Source organism: Carica papaya, chromosome 6 (genome assembly GCF_054855325.1).
Source record: "Carica papaya isolate Zhongbai chromosome 6, ASM5485532v1, whole genome shotgun sequence".
Taxonomy (NCBI): domain Eukaryota; kingdom Viridiplantae; phylum Streptophyta; class Magnoliopsida; order Brassicales; family Caricaceae; genus Carica; species Carica papaya.
Window position 1 is genome coordinate 30,112,381 of NC_142314.1, and position 15,755 is coordinate 30,128,135.

The 15,755-nt window shown below is 34.5% G+C and overlaps 2 protein-coding genes across 3 annotated transcripts in view; one reads left to right on the plus strand and one right to left on the minus strand.

Moving 5' to 3' along the window:
* Positions 1 to 2,082, minus strand: part of LOC110815960 (mannosyl-oligosaccharide glucosidase GCS1-like) — a 51,875-nt gene extending 49,793 nt beyond the window's left edge. For both annotated transcript variants that reach the window (XM_088223489.1, XM_088223488.1), the window contains exons 1-2: positions 1,488 to 2,082; positions 1,275 to 1,348 (exon numbers count right to left, since the gene is read on the minus strand). In XM_088223489.1, the coding sequence (XP_088079615.1) occupies positions 1,275 to 1,348; positions 1,488 to 1,781 (368 nt within the window). In that variant the 5' untranslated portion in view covers positions 1,782 to 2,082. The remainder of the gene's footprint in view (positions 1 to 1,274; positions 1,349 to 1,487) is intronic.
* A 10,399-nt stretch (positions 2,083 to 12,481) lies between these two features.
* Positions 12,482 to 15,755, plus strand: LOC110815936 (putative GDP-L-fucose synthase 2). The gene is made up of 3 exons (XM_022043914.2): positions 12,482 to 12,959; positions 14,258 to 14,329; positions 14,487 to 15,755. Exons 2-3 carry the CDS (start codon positions 14,299 to 14,301, stop codon positions 15,434 to 15,436), a joined length of 981 nt encoding a protein of 326 aa, XP_021899606.2. The 5' UTR covers positions 12,482 to 12,959; positions 14,258 to 14,298; the 3' UTR covers positions 15,437 to 15,755.

Below are 15,755 nucleotides of genomic sequence, written 5' to 3' on the forward strand. Positions count from 1 at the left end.
AAACTGGGTCCAATGGAATAGCGGATGTTCTGACCCAATTTCTTGAAGGAAGTGACTACACTGGCTCGCATGAGAGAGTATCAATTGAACTGGCAATGCCGGTCTAACCAATTCGGGCAATTCGCAACCATTCTGTTGCCCCGAGCTCTAACAGCTCCATCATTACAAACTACAACAACTTCAGCCGCTACTAGATGAATCTCTTGGGATGAAATGCAGAGCTGCGAGCACAACGGTTGTGCTTCAACTGCGACGAACGATTTACCCCCGGCCACCGGCGTCACAAGCCCCAACTGCTCCTATTGGGAGGCGACAAAGAGAGGAAGATCTCGAACTAGAGAAGCCTGGTTAAATGGAAGCATAAACAATTTAGCAACATGAACCTTGAGGACAAGGTTCCAAAAAAAAAAGGGGAGGCAAGGATAGACCCAGACACCAAGCAGCTGTGAAGTGGTCAACCAATGTATTCCATATCCCTTGTTTCCCATCTGCAGCTGTTATTCCCATTATCTTCCACAATTCCATTTTCTTTTTAATTGCTTTAGAAGTAGGAAGTAACAGTTAGTAGTTTCTGTATTTAAAGGTTGCAAGTTTAAGGAATGAAAAAAGTAGGAATTTCTATTAATACGTGTGGATATTTCTCACTCAAAGCAGAAAACTTAACTCACTCTCTTGGTTCTGACTGGGACCTAACAGAAAGGTTACAGGCGTACTGGTGATGCAAGACATTCACATTACAAAGAGCAACATTATAGTCAGATTGAAAGAAGCAGAGGGAAAAGAAATATGGAATGCTCACTATTTTTTATTTGTTTGGATAAAAAATTGTAATTAGCAAAACAGTGGAAAAACAATGATCCATCTAAGGGAGGTAGGTCAGAAGGGGTTGCAAAGGGAAGTAACAGATAATGATCCCTAGTTTCACCATCCTTCCCCATTCCAGATTTGAAAATGAAGAGAATGGAATGAGTTAAAAATATTAAACAAATTTTTGGATGTTATTCTGAACCACCTAACTTGTCATTATATTAATAAATTACATATTGACTACTTTCTTATAACTAATCATCATTTCATAAAGTTAAACCAAACAAAAAAATTATACAATCACTTTCTTCTTTACTTTTTCAATTTTGGTTATCCATTATCCTCCTAATTTTTAACCCATCATTGTATAAATTATAATGTCAAACTGTAAATCGTAATGTAAAACATCATAAATGTCATCAAACAGAGAAAAAATAGCAATATCTTAGCTACTAAGAAGGACATACCTCGCCCGAATTCCAAGATAAACATTAGGACGGTATGTTCCCCAGTATAAGCTCTCTTTGTGCTCACCTTGAAACTGTAATAATTCATATCCGTAATGAAATCAAATGTACCTCCGCAGTCTTCATAAACATTCTTAGATAAACACATACGCATCTTGTAATCTATTAAAAAGTAGCATAACAAAATGATAGAACATAGTACACTTTGCCTACCATAGGCAGGTCCATGAGCTTTGGAGCTGGGAAAGGGGTAACAACCCTAGGTCTCTGAGCTTCTTCAACGGGGTTCACGACATGGCTGATAACGAAATAGATTATTAACAGCGCTAAGATACTTAAACCGATCATAATACTGAGATTAGCGTTGAAGATACGAAGTAACGTGCTGTCTTTGCTCCTATCTCTCCGGTATTTCAGATTAGGTTTCGCCCGACGGAGATTGTCTTCGTTATCATCTGCCGAGGATTTCACTCTGCTTCGGGCACTTCTCCTTCCACCCCCAGTCATTTCTAGATCAGCTGTTTACGAATCTCACAACCTCAATTGAACATTAAATAGGTTCTTTGTCCCGTTGAGCAATGAAGGACTGTGTGATTCAGGTTTTATTTTTCCAGCAGTACCGATTGTACTGAAGTCGAAATCAAGTGTGCTCAGAAATGGAAAGACAAGGAAGATTGAGTTTGAAGCTGAGCACGGGCAGCAGGACTACCTGCACAACTGAAGATGGAGCCAGGCCTGTTGGCCGAGCACTTTTGTTAACGGAATAGGGGAGCGGGTGTAAGAATGGTAACGGTCAATTCTATAACATCTCCATCCAAATATTTATTTTGGTCTTATTTACATCTTTGATCCTTCATTTTGGCTATAATTTTTAGAATAGTTTCTGTAAGTTCTTTTAAATTTTAAATTTTAAAATTTTATTTTTTACTAACTAATTAAGTTATTATGTGAGATTCGACTGTCTAATTAATCGAAAAATTAACCAAGATTCACACATTTATCATAAAACTCTTTTTTTATAGATTTTCAAAAAATGCTCTCAATAGTAAGGAGAGTTGCATATTAAATAATATATCACAAATAAAATTTATTTATTCGATCGGCCAATTATTTATTTTAAAATGTATATATTTTTGTACAAAGAAGTATAAAAAAAATCAAAAGCTTAAAGAGAAATAAATTAAGAGAACAGTCCACAAATTATATTTTTTCGTAAGTTATAAAATATTTTCTAACATGTAAATTAAAAAGATATGGAGGAGGTTAACATAAAAAATGATATATTTGATTGTAAAGAGTAAGTTAATATGTAATAATATGGTGATTTAGTCATATCTTGGTGATTTTTAAATCGTATTTAATTTTAAAATTGTAAAAAAATATTAATTAGGAAAAAAAATATAAAGGTTTTCTCGTCTTAATTATTATGTATAAACAGATCATATAATGTTAAATAATGAGAATTTCAATTTTCTTTTCTCAAGGCTTTCTTCGAATAAAAAGTAAATGAGGTGTTAATAAAAGAAGAAAAAGATAGGAGCTTTATATAGAAAATTATTTAATGAGGTAACACATTTAAAGAAGGAAGAAAAGATAAATATAAGCTTGAGGGAGTTAGGACTATATTTTTGAAGTGAGGATGATGGTGTAATTGATGTAACGCCCAAGAAATATCCAAGTTACCCTTAATAAGAGACATAAATCGAACAGCTGTGGGACTATCCCTAGATCCAATGGCTTTCATTCACTTCACCCCATATAAATGATATTCTTTCCCATAACAAAAACCCTAGGATAGGGAAAATCGTTCACCATGGAGAGAAGAATACGTGGTTTAGGAGGCTGAAGTGGACGAAATATGGTGGAGGACTGAAAACTGAGAGTTAAATTCAGCTTTTGGTGTGCATTCACTTTAACAGGTAAGCTCAATAAACACATTTTTCCATTTTGACTTCACAAGACTTAACAGAAGCATTTTCGACACTAATTTGAGTGTTGCGACAAACAAAAAGTATTATGTGTGTGTATTTGTGCAGCTCAGGAAGACAGAGATACTGTTGTGAATCAATTTTCATCACCGCAATCCAGTAAGGGTAAGATTTGTTTAACTTTTTAATCTAATTGCGATTAAATACAAACAAATCATGTGTTTAGTCTATTGTAATTAATCTAAAACTACTGAAATGCAATGATTAAATATTGGTATATTTGAATGTAATGCATATTGTAAATACTCAAAATGATACGAGATTTAAAAGGTTGTCGTGATATCAGTGAATCTAGGGTTAGGAGTTGGTAGGGAAGATGCACAGCTCAAGTGGCACGAGTCTGGACATCCTATTGGGCCTTACTCAAATCGCAAATAGGTCCAAACCTGGAATAGTAAGGACTTATCAGCTGTAAGCCTAAACCCTTTAGAAATGAATGGGCCGAATTTGAAAGGCCCAACTGATTAAATGATAAGTCACCCAAGTAGAACCCAAAACCTTTAAACAGCGAATAGAAATTGGAAAAATAAAATTGAAAGCAAGAAAATGAGTAAATGGGCTAAACTAAAGAACCCAATAGTTAAACCCAAATCTGATTCTGACTCAGCTCAGGTTTTAATTGACAAATGGGCAATGAGTCACTGACCAGAGGCCCAATGGAAGAGGAATTTATTGTATCGAACATGTAAGGCTTGGAATGGAAAATACATATAGACATATAAGAAATAGCATCGCAGAGATAAATATATGTATATATAAAACCAAACAACAATAATAATAATGTTAAGGATCATGAACATAAACAACAATGAAATTAAAACAAAGGAAAACAATAAAAGTGATGGGCCTAAATAAATAAAAGGGATATTAATGAGCCAAGCTTCCCCTTACACACTAATAAGTAGAGACAAATATAGGAAGTAGAACTCATGGGCTTCATTAAAGGAATCTGGTAAGAGTCTAAACGCCAACCAAAGTAGATGTGGAAATGTATAAATTATAGAAGAATTAAAGAAAGTGTACTGAATCAGCAAACATTAAACCCCAAAATCAGAAAGAAAAGGAAAACTTGTAAAAGAGAAGAGAAAATTTAATGACGTAAAACTACATAAAATTAAAATAGAAAAAGTAAAATAAGATTTAACAAAATGGTACATATAGACAGGGAGGCTTTAGAATTAGAATTATAGTAGTGGTAAAAGGCATTGACACAGAATTAAAATAAATTAAAAATATTATTAAAAGAAAAGGCAAATGCATAATTAGTCAAAAGGGGAAGTGAAGGGAGACCAATGTTAATTTATGGTTACCCACATGTTAGGTGTCGATGAACGTACCATTTAGCCAATTATCATTGAGGAAGGGGGGTGCGTGTAGTCGTGTGATGGTCGGTGGGTGCGATCATCAGATTTTGAGGGAGTGTGTGTTCTGGTTGATTGGTAAGGGCGGTGTGTGAGTGGCCATTCGATGGGCAGTTGTCATGGTGTGTTAATAAGGGTTTTGTGTGTGTATGAGTTATTATTCAATGGTCAATTGCCAAGAGTGGCGAAGTGAGGTGAGTGTGTGGTCGTGTGATTACTGGTGGGTGTCATCATCAGATTTTGAGGGAGTGTGTGTTCTAGTGGATTGGTAAGGGCGGTATGTGAGCGTGTGAGTGGCCATTCGATGGTCGGTTATCGTGGTGTGTTGATAAAAGCTGTGTGTGTATGTATGAGTGGCCATTCGATCGTCAGTTGCCAGGAGTGGCGAAATGGGGTGAGTGGGTGGTCATGTGATGGCTAGTGGGTGCCAATGATGGTGGAACAGTGTGTGTGTGGCCTTGAGGTGGCCGGTGAGTGCCAGTGTAGTGGAACAGTATGTGTAGCCTTGAAATGGTCGTTGAAGGGCAAGTGTGGGTGTGTGACCATTATGGTCGAGTTAAAGCACAGTCTATTGGTAGTATCGTACAGTTCTCATTGGTAAATCCATATAGAGGTGATGTTGTATGTTATGTTGTATATACTAGGTGAACAAAGGGGTAAGTGTGTGTGTGATCATTATAGTCGAATTAGAACCCTGTCTGTTGGTAGTATCTCGTAGTGTTCTTTGGTGGATATGTATATATATGTGATTTGTGTTCACATATTATGAAAATATTTATTTTATTCCCTCATGATAATGATGTGACGATGTTGTACGATGAAACACCAGTGTCCTCTTATTAGGAAAAGGGATTGAAAGGATGAATATCAGATATGTAATATCCGGTTCCAGAATTTGAATAAAGATCAATTTTAGCATTTAAAAATAAAAAAAAATATTTAAAAATTAATTTAATTTAATTTTTGTTGAATTTATTGGAAAAAATAGGTTAGAGATGTTATCGAAAATAATTTTAAAAAAATAGGTGAAAATTTGGGTTCAGAAGTTATTTTTGAAAGAAAAATTAAAAACAGATGGTCAAAGTATAAATAAAAAATTTTTTGCCATATATGACCGCCCAGTTAGCAGTCCTGACGAACCAGAGCATGCCGTGTGGTAAAACATGCTGACGTTGGTGCCACGTGGGCGATCCGTGTGCCTCGTGATCGGATGGTCCAAGATGATCCCACTTGCGTGAACGACTCCGATTTGTTTTCCCTTTAAACGTGATCGGACGATCGAGATCAAATTACGATAGACGGCCTAAATTTATTTTTTTCTTAGGTGCGATCGAATGGATAAAATCGATCGTGATGGACAGTTCAGATTAATGTGGGATGGATATAAATATCTCGTACCACACGGGGACCCAAATCCTAGCCGCCAGTCCTCACTAAAAAAGAAAAATCAGACGCCAGAGAAGGGGGCCGATCACAGATCGCCGCCGCATTGGATCCACCACTAACAGTCAAAAAAAGTAAAAATTTCTCTTACCCGCTCGGAATTCAGTTCTGAGCACCATGTGGCCAAATCGGAGTAAAAAAGACGAAGGGTGAGCTGAAAACTACAGGTAAAATCCAACGGAGTCGTCGAGGCCAAAACTCCAAAATTCTTTCGATGAGTCTCTTTTCAATTCTCGTTTCACGTAATTTTTCGATCATTGTATTCATCGTCATTTTCTGTGCAAGTTAGCTGAAAAAAGAACCTCAGTCATGAATGAGGATCGGTAGAGCCCCTGCACCCAAAGGTCTCCCCTGCTGGTAGGTTCGGTTTTTTATAATTTTTCAGTCAACCGAGGCCGTTAACGTGTTTTTCTTCAGGGATACGGCCAAAAACTAGCTAAAATCGGCTAGGACGAGGCGAACTATCGCCGTGGGCGGCGAAGCCGACACCAAAACACGATGGCGTCGTCATGCCAGAACCCCAAAATTGGTCGGAATGAGTTTTGGACACCGATTTTAGATTTTTATGGTATTTTAAGGTATGTGACGAGTATTTTGAATTCTATAAAAAAATTCGGCACCTGTTATAAGGCGTAGTAGGTAACGCGACGTCTCAAAATAGTGATCCGAGTAAAGATTCCTCACCATATTTTTCGTTACGGTAAAATGAGACTTAATGATGTATAATTTTGTATTTTTATAAAGAAATTAGAAAACTACAAAAATAATTATAAGTTACTAGTGGAAGCAGAACCGGTTAGTTCACATTGATCTTGATTCCTTATTTATTTTCATATATTGTCTAAATTGTTTACTATTACATTGTGCATGTTTACATTGATAGTTTTATAGTCTTCTCGATTATCTAGGTTATTTTGTTCCTTCCTGTATGATTTATTTGGTTATCTGATTACTCAATTATTGGTTATGATAAGTTAAATCACTATCCTAAAAGTCATTTTATTGATCTGTGAATATACAATGAAATATTGATATTGCGTATTTGGTTGTTATATTTATGAAAATCTGTATGTGAATGACTTACTGGGTACCCGAAAAAGAGCAGACGGGTCCGGTATATAGGGAACTCTACCGTAAATGTTACCTCAATCGGCAGGGCTGGAAAATTATAACGACCCCGGAAATCCAAAAAAAAATATATAATAACTTAAATGCGGAAGCAAAATAAAAGGTTAAGTTTCACGTTCCTTACACAATAACTAAAAAGTACTGAACAACATTACGAAATTAATTTTTTGAAAGAAACACGAGAAATAAGAAAACAAATGGAAAATAGAAAATATCTAGCATCTACTCACAATCTTCTTGCGAATCGGGCTCTGGAACCTGGTCTTCTTGATATAAAATGGTTAAATAAAGGATGAGCTATATTAACCTAGTAAGGATATCACACTATATCAATGGTACAGAAGTAAAGGTTGGTATAAAATCGAAAACCACTAATGGAGCATTAAATTTAGTAAATTCATTTATCAATCATAAAATTATTTCTCGTTCACTTACCATAGTGGAATTTATGAAAACAACCTATAAAAATAATAATACCATACAGATTATAATTTTATGAACAATCAGCAATATAGAACATATTATAAATCTATATCCATTAACAATAAACTAAACTATAACATCTCTCTTTTCACCAGTTTACTAGTATCCATTGGGATTCATAGGGATATCCCCGTTACATGTGAACCTATTTCCTTTAACAATCTCAACTACAGGGCTGTTCCCATACCCCATCTAGTATAAGCACTAAATCATTAAACCTTAATACCCCGTTCGGTATGAGAGTAAAGCGGGCCGTCCTCATACCCTGTCCGGTATGGGCGCCAAATTATCAAGTCTGCATACCCCGTCTGGTATGAGACAATATTCACGGTAGGGTTCCTTATGTACTCGATCCGTCCACAATCTCTCAGGATATTCAGTAAGGCTGTCGTTTCATCTATTCATTTAAATCACACAATTTTCTTACTGTTTAACATTTTCTTTTTTCCGATTCAGCAGTAACACATCAATTAAACCATACATGCGTTCAATACCATAAAATAAATCAGATATCATCATGCATATAAACTGTAAAATCAATCAACAAACAAAAGTAGATAATTTCCAGTGCCGGCTCCATTAGCAATCCGTAATTAATCATGTATGTTTACTAAAATCACACAAAATACCACATTTTTATTTATTTAAACTTCAATTCTATGATAGAGAATAGGGTGAATGATCCTTACTCGATTTGACGTCCGAAAAGTTAAACTATTTATTGCGCTTACGGTGGTCCCTAGATTCCCTAAATTTTTTAAACTGAAACGCGCCAATAGTACCTACAAATATTTCAAATAAACCCGAAATCAGTCCTAGGACCCGCTCGGCCAATATCGAAAATCTAAAATTATATTTTGGCCCCTGTTTTTTATTTTTCTTTCAAAAATACCCGCAGAACTCAAATTCTCATCCCTTTTCTCCAAAATTATTTTTAATTAAATCCTCCTTCAATTTTATTTCATTTTTTTTACTCTAAATTAAATAAAACAAAATACACTAAAATAAATTAAATTAATAAAATTTATATATACTAATTATTTAATTACCACAAAAAAATTTATGGGTGTTACAGAAATTCCTTACTAGTAAGGTTTGAGAGATATGGTTCACCCTTATACAGGATGGGGTATCGAGGCGGTAGAATATTTGGCGCTCATTATCGGATGGGGTATGAGGACGACCGGTTAATTGTTTAATTCAGATATTGGGTTTACGAGTAGGGGGACATTCCTACGGACTACAAGGGGTACCGATAAGCGGGTAAAAAAAATAGAAAGTTATCATCTCTTGTTATCTTATATGTAAAAATAAAGAGTGTATGAATATGGGTATTCATAGATTATTTTTGAAAAACTCATTATGTAAATACGGAATAAATAATTTTCTTTATATTAAATGAATTTACATCAATTAAGGGCTCCATTAGTTATTTTTCTAATTTTTAACAATCTTTAGTTTTTCGTATATGTGATTAGTGTGATATTCTTAATAGGCTGATATAGTTCACCATTTCATTAACTATTTCAAATTAAGATGACTAAAATCCATATCTCGATCAACAAGAGGGTTGTGAGTAATTTACTACCTGAACTCCCTTCAAGTGCTAGTGAAGGTCGTCCTAAGATACTTAGTTATTCATTTTTCGTTTTATTTCTTTAATTTAATTTTCATTTGTTCTTTTAGAATAGACATTCTCGTATCCCTATTGGGCATTCTAAATTATTGTGTAAGAAATGTAAACCCTGACCTTATTAATCGTTTCTGCATTTAATTTATGAATTTATTTCTATTTAAGTTTCGGATCTTTACAAGATAGACATGTTGAAAAATTTAGAAAGTTAATATTATTGTGCTAGTTAAAAGAAAGGTAAATGATAACAATAATGTGAATTATAGAAATAGAGATTTGAAAATGTTAACCTCTTTATGCCATCTCACTTATAATAGAAAAATACGAATTATTATGACGATAAATCTAAACGAACAACAATATGGAGAAACATAGGAAAAGGGCATAAATGTGTTTAGTAAATTGTGACAGAGACACCCAAGGATAGACACTTAAATAACATTATTGTATAAACTCACTTAGGATATGGTAAGGAAGGCTCATTGGTACTAAACATAGTTGTAAGTTAATATGTTAAATATCTTTTACTGAACTTTTATAATTCACTCTTTTATGTCTTACACAATAGAAAATTCAAGAACGAGTTCAGGACCAGATAGGCCGATGACAGGACCCCAAAGCATATGTGAATTACCCCATCTACAGTTATGATGAACTCAATTCTTCAAATCTCGAAATATTATCTAGTTCAATGAGTAAAATGATCTTTCATGAAACCATTTTTAGATTCTGTATTTTGTTAGATGTCAAGAACTAAGTAAAATGATAACAATAATGTGAATTATAGAAACGGATTTGAAAATGTTAACTTCTTTATACCATCTCACCTATAATTGAAAAATACGAATTATTATGACGACAAATCTGAATGAATAACAATATGGAGAAACATAGGAAAATGGAATAAATGTGTTTAGTAAATTATGATAGAGACACCCAATGATAAACACTTAAATAACATTATCGTACAAACTCATTTAGGATATGGTAAGGAAGACCCACTCGTACTAAACACATTTGTAGGTTAATATGTTAAATATCTCTTACTGGATTTTTGTAGTTCACTTTTTTATGTCTTACACAACAAAAAATTCAAGAACGAGTTCAAGATCAGATAGGGCGATGACGGGACCCCAATGCATATGGGAATTACCCCATCTACAATTAGGAAGAACTTAATTTTTCAAATCTCAAAATATTATCTCGTTTAATGAGTAAAATGATCTTTTATGGAACTGTTTTTAGATTACGTATTTTGTTAGATGTCAAACACTAAGTATTTAGTTACAATAATAATTACATTTCTCCTAAAAATAAGGATCGTTATAATTTATTATTAAAAGATGTCAATAGATCATTCATGTTAATGCTGGAGAATTATTATTTAATTAATTATATAATCTTATTAGTTAATGAGTCAAGACGGGAATTAGAAGTAATGAATTAAGTCTAGGGTAATACAAGCAATTATATTAAAAAAAAAACCATGTAATTTTAAGCTACTTTTTAATTTTAACGTGTTAGTAACAATGAAAAGTTCATGTCCTTATGGTTGCAAATTCATCTATCAAGTGTGAAAATAATTGAGGATAAAGAGAGAATGAGAATATCCTTTATGATGATATAATTAAAGACTAAAATATTAAACTGACAATTGTAATATTTTAAAACGTCTAAATTTGTTATTGTACTTGCACTCTAATATAGTCTTTGTCCATGAATGCACACTTTATACCATTTGATACATGATAACTTTGGTTAGAGGATTATACATGTTAAAAATCATGTGATATTTAACGAATATAAAAAATTTAATTTTTAATTATATTTAGTAAAAAATAAAAAATTTAAATTAAAAAGAAAAGCTTCCTCCTTTTTTTTAAGTAAAAAAGGTTACACCCTTCCTCCTACTTATCTACTCTTCTCCGTCAAAATTTTAACTTAATGTATCTCAAACGAGAAAAAAAAAAAACAAATTAAAAAATAATAGTTCATATTGAACTAATTAGAATTTCTTCTTAGCTTGATTTCAAATCACATAAAATAGACTTGAATATGGATTTGAGTGCATCGTACTTCATGAGCATCACCATCATCGAAGTCACTTGCAATGATAGCCTTGTCTTTAGAGTCGACTCTCGTATAAGCACGGAGATGTACGACACTAATCAAACATCTAATAGGATCACAAAGCTTACTGATAACGTCTACATTTGTTAGATGGTTGGAAAAGCTTCCTCATCCTTAATTGATTAATATTAGTCTTTAGTTTTAACAATAAATTTAATTGATTTATTTATAAAAAGAAATAAACTAGTAATAAATTATTTGTGTAACAAAATATAGAATTTCTAGTATATTTTTGACACTAGGCACCTCATAAACCAACTTCTCTAAGGTTTCTTGGTCGGTTTTATTATATTCCATGTCCTGGTCCATACCACGGTTGCATCCATAAACATTGCTCATTCTCTAATACAATTCGAGATTGGATTTCTTTCCTAATTGATCGTCAGCTAGACGACATATACCGTAGTGAACAAGAACTTTTCTCATAACATTCTTGATCACTTCTCTTTTCTAAAATGAAGCAGCAAATAATGCAAATGATCACAATGATCATGAGATCTGAGGTGAACAAGAGAGGGTACAGGGATGGAAGATTTTTTTTTTTTTTAATTTTTTTTTTTTAATTTTTAATTTTTTTTTTTTATTAAAAATTAAAAAAATATGCAAAAATTTACTATAAATTTTTTTTTTTTTTGAAAAAATAATGATTTCTCATTAGATAATTTTTTTTTACTTCTTCGAAATGATAAAAAAATAAAAAATTATTAAATAAATTATCATAAAAATTAAAAAAAAAATTAAACTATAATCAGAATTTTAAAAATTAAGTTTAACCAAATTTAACTAAAAAACTATATCTGAAGAGAAAGAAGTTTTTAAAATTTATTTATAAATTTAGGCTTAATTAAACTAGAAGATAATAAAAAGTATTGTACATTGATCTTATATGAAATTTTTGTAAATTTTACGTCTAATTTTATGTAAAAATTTGTGTAAACTTAATTTCCTTAGACTTTTAATAAATTCTCTTAGTTTTTTATTAAATTAAATAATATAATATATATATATATATATTAATTTCAAAAGAAACTTTGAATTTAGTTGAGAACCCAAAATTTTAGTGCAAATTACAATCCCCTGGCAATAAGCTGTAAACAAAATTTTGGCACGAGCCCGGTCGATGGTCCCTCTTGATTTATTACCTTCTGCTCTTCTTTCTTGCTAATGAATTCGCCATTTTCTTCCAGAGCAAACGCTGATCTCCTCCTTCCCTCCGCTACCAAAAGGTCCAAAACAGAGCCTCTCACAGATCCATTCTCTTCTTTTACGCGTGTACCGGAGCCACCTGCAACTCAACCATCACCTCTTAAAGCCGCCGGCGCCGGTCTCGCAGAACGCCAGCTCTTACATCGCCATTAACCTGACCAGACACACCGTTTCCCTTTCGCATTTGCACATCAGAGCCGACCGGTCGTCCGATTTCACGAACAGACGCACACATCTTCATTCCACCGCTCGTCTCGCGCTCTTCTCATCTACACAAGATCTTCTTGAAAGACTTTCTGTACATCACGGAAAGGTGACTTACCTCTCCCATTTTGAGTAATGTTGATAAATCGAAATTTGGATATGTAGGAATTTTCACTGTAAAGTTCTAGATTGTTGATTAAGGTTTACGTAACTCTGATAGAATGTTTGTTTTCTTTGAATCTGCTTTTCAGGGTTATTTATTGAGTTTAGTAAGAAGACCTAGTTAATAAGATTTGTTTCTTTTCGTATCTTGTGGTATTGCTTGTCTTTTCCCATGTGATAGCTGATCTCGAGCTTTTTCTGCTGCATTTCTCTATCTCTGGTTGCTGATCTCGTTAAGGTTCCAGCATATGTTTTCCTTGAGCACTGAACCTTTCTGTGTTATGCTAAGCATAGAGGACTAAACATTGTTAATCTTTAATAAAAAAGTTTGTTAATTACTGCTGTTGATTTGAGAATATGGAAGATGAGTTATCACTGTTCTTCTTTTCCCTTGGATCCGTTACCTGTGAGCTTTTGAGTTTATGTATCCTTTCCACAAAGGGAAGTGCTAAAGGGATTGTGTATTCTTACTGGACTTTGCCAAACTTCATAATTTGCACTACCATCTATTTATTGTCCATCAAAAGATACATTGTCTGATACCCATGTAATTGATTGTCTTGTGCATTCTGAGTCTTGTAGTTTCTTTTGAACATGTCCAATGCAAGGGGCACCCAATTCTAGGCTCGAATTAACACTTTCTTAGAGAGGATTTAGAGCACTAAACATCTAACCAACGGGTGATTTTTCATGCTAAACCCGTAGATAATCATTTGTGACTTGGTTCATCATTTTTCCACTTGATTTGCTTGACAGTTCGAGTGCTTCATTTCCCCTAGGCTTTTTTTTGGAAAGAGAGAGGGGAGTAATGGAAGGGAATTAAAATATTTTAGTTTTGGATAAAAGAAAATAATGAACATAAGTCTAAAACATTTTACCTTGTTTGGTAGGAGGTGAAAGAAGAAGAATATAAAATTATTGATGGACGAAAGCAGTAATAGCATTATTGTCTATAAATATAATAAAAGATTGGTGATAATGTAATTGATCAACTAGAATACATTTGGGCCTTGGAGAGGAAATGGATGGAAATTATCACTCTTCATTTTCATTCCATTCTATTAAGGACTAGTCTCCCAAAAAATAGTGGATATTTTTCTCCCCCAATTTTCTATTTCATTCCTTCTCTTCCTCCTCTTCCTAACATACCCTTGCTGACGGATAGGACTTCTCAATATTTCCTCTTCTCTTTTCTAAATGCTCATTGACAAAGCTATCATTTTGACTGAATGTTTAATTTCTCAGTCTTTAGCGTTCATCCTGAAAAGTTCAAGATATCTCCTATAATGGCAGCCACACACAACCTTGGCAACAACGGTATGATCTCTCTCCTTTATTTATACAACGTGTAGAAAAGAGCATCTTTTTTTTTCAATTTCTACTAGCTTGCTTCAAAGACTCTAATTGAATTTAATAATTTAAAGAAATATTCATCTGGGTCTCTTCAAACCCTAATCCTAATTTTCTCCTACAGAACCAGGATCCTTCTTCTCCAACAAATCTGCCAAGATCTTCGTTGCCGGCCACTGTGGCTTGGTTGGTTCAGCTATAGTCCGCAAGCTCCAGCAGCTGGGCTTCACAAATCTAGTTCTCCGCACTCATGCTGAGCTTGACCTTACCTGTCAATCTGATGTAAACACCTTTTTTGCCACCGAGAAGCCCCAGTTTGTGATCTTGGCTGCTGCCAAAGTGGGTGGAATCCATGCCAACAACACCTATCCGGCAGATTTCATTGCCATCAATCTACAAATTCAGACCAATGTGATCGACTCCTCATATCGACACGGTGTCACCAAGCTTCTCTTCTTGGGCTCTTCTTGCATTTACCCAAAATTTGCCCCGCAGCCGATTCCTGAAGATGCGCTCCTTACAGGCCCGCTGGAGCCCACCAATGAATGGTATGCTGTGGCCAAAATAGCTGGGATCAAGATGTGCCAGGCCTACCGCATCCAACACCATTGGAATGCTATCTCTGCCATGCCCACCAATTTGTACGGTCCCCATGACAACTTCCACCCAGAGAATTCCCATGTGTTGCCTGCATTGATGAGGAGGTTTCATGAGGCCAAGATGCAGGGAGCCAAGGAGGTAGTAGTATGGGGTACGGGCAGTCCCCTTAGGGAGTTCTTGCATGTGGATGATCTGGCAGATGCTGTGGTATTCTTGATGGACAGATACAATGGGTTGCAGCATGTGAATGTGGGCAGCGGGATGGAGGTTAGCATCAAGGAATTGGCAGAGTTAGTGAAGGAGGTGGTTGGGTTTGACGGGGCCCTTGTTTGGGATACATCCAAGCCTGATGGTACTCCTAGGAAGCTCATGGACAGCTCCAAGCTTGCTGGTCTAGGTTGGACCCCAAAGATTTCACTCAAAGATGGTCTTGTTCATACTTACCAGTGGTACTTGGAAAATGTCCAGCAATAATGCAGGTGATAACCTATTCATCCAAGTTCCACCTTCACCTTTATTATTTCCATTTTTTGGTAACGGAGGGAAATAATTATATGTTGCTTCTGTGCTTTGCTAGCATCTTTAAGGTTATGATGCCAGGTTGGGATGGGTGACTAGCGAGAAATTGTTAATCATGATTCATCCAATTTACTATTGTATACTACTGAGTGATTATAGTTTTACTATGTGTATTTTTAGTTATTTCAACCAAAAACATGCGGGATCATATTTGCAGAGGACCCTTGTTTGTGACACTACAGTTTCTTCATTTATTTCTTTACTTCACAACCCA

Excerpts from the sequence above, each read along its gene's own strand:
- LOC110815936 (XM_022043914.2), top strand. The coding sequence starts at position 14,299 with ATGGCAGCCACACACAACCTTGGCAACAACG. Across the intron at positions 14,330-14,486 it reads ACACAACCTTGGCAACAACG|AACCAGGATCCTTCTTCTCC; the intron begins GTATGATCTCTC and ends TTTCTCCTACAG.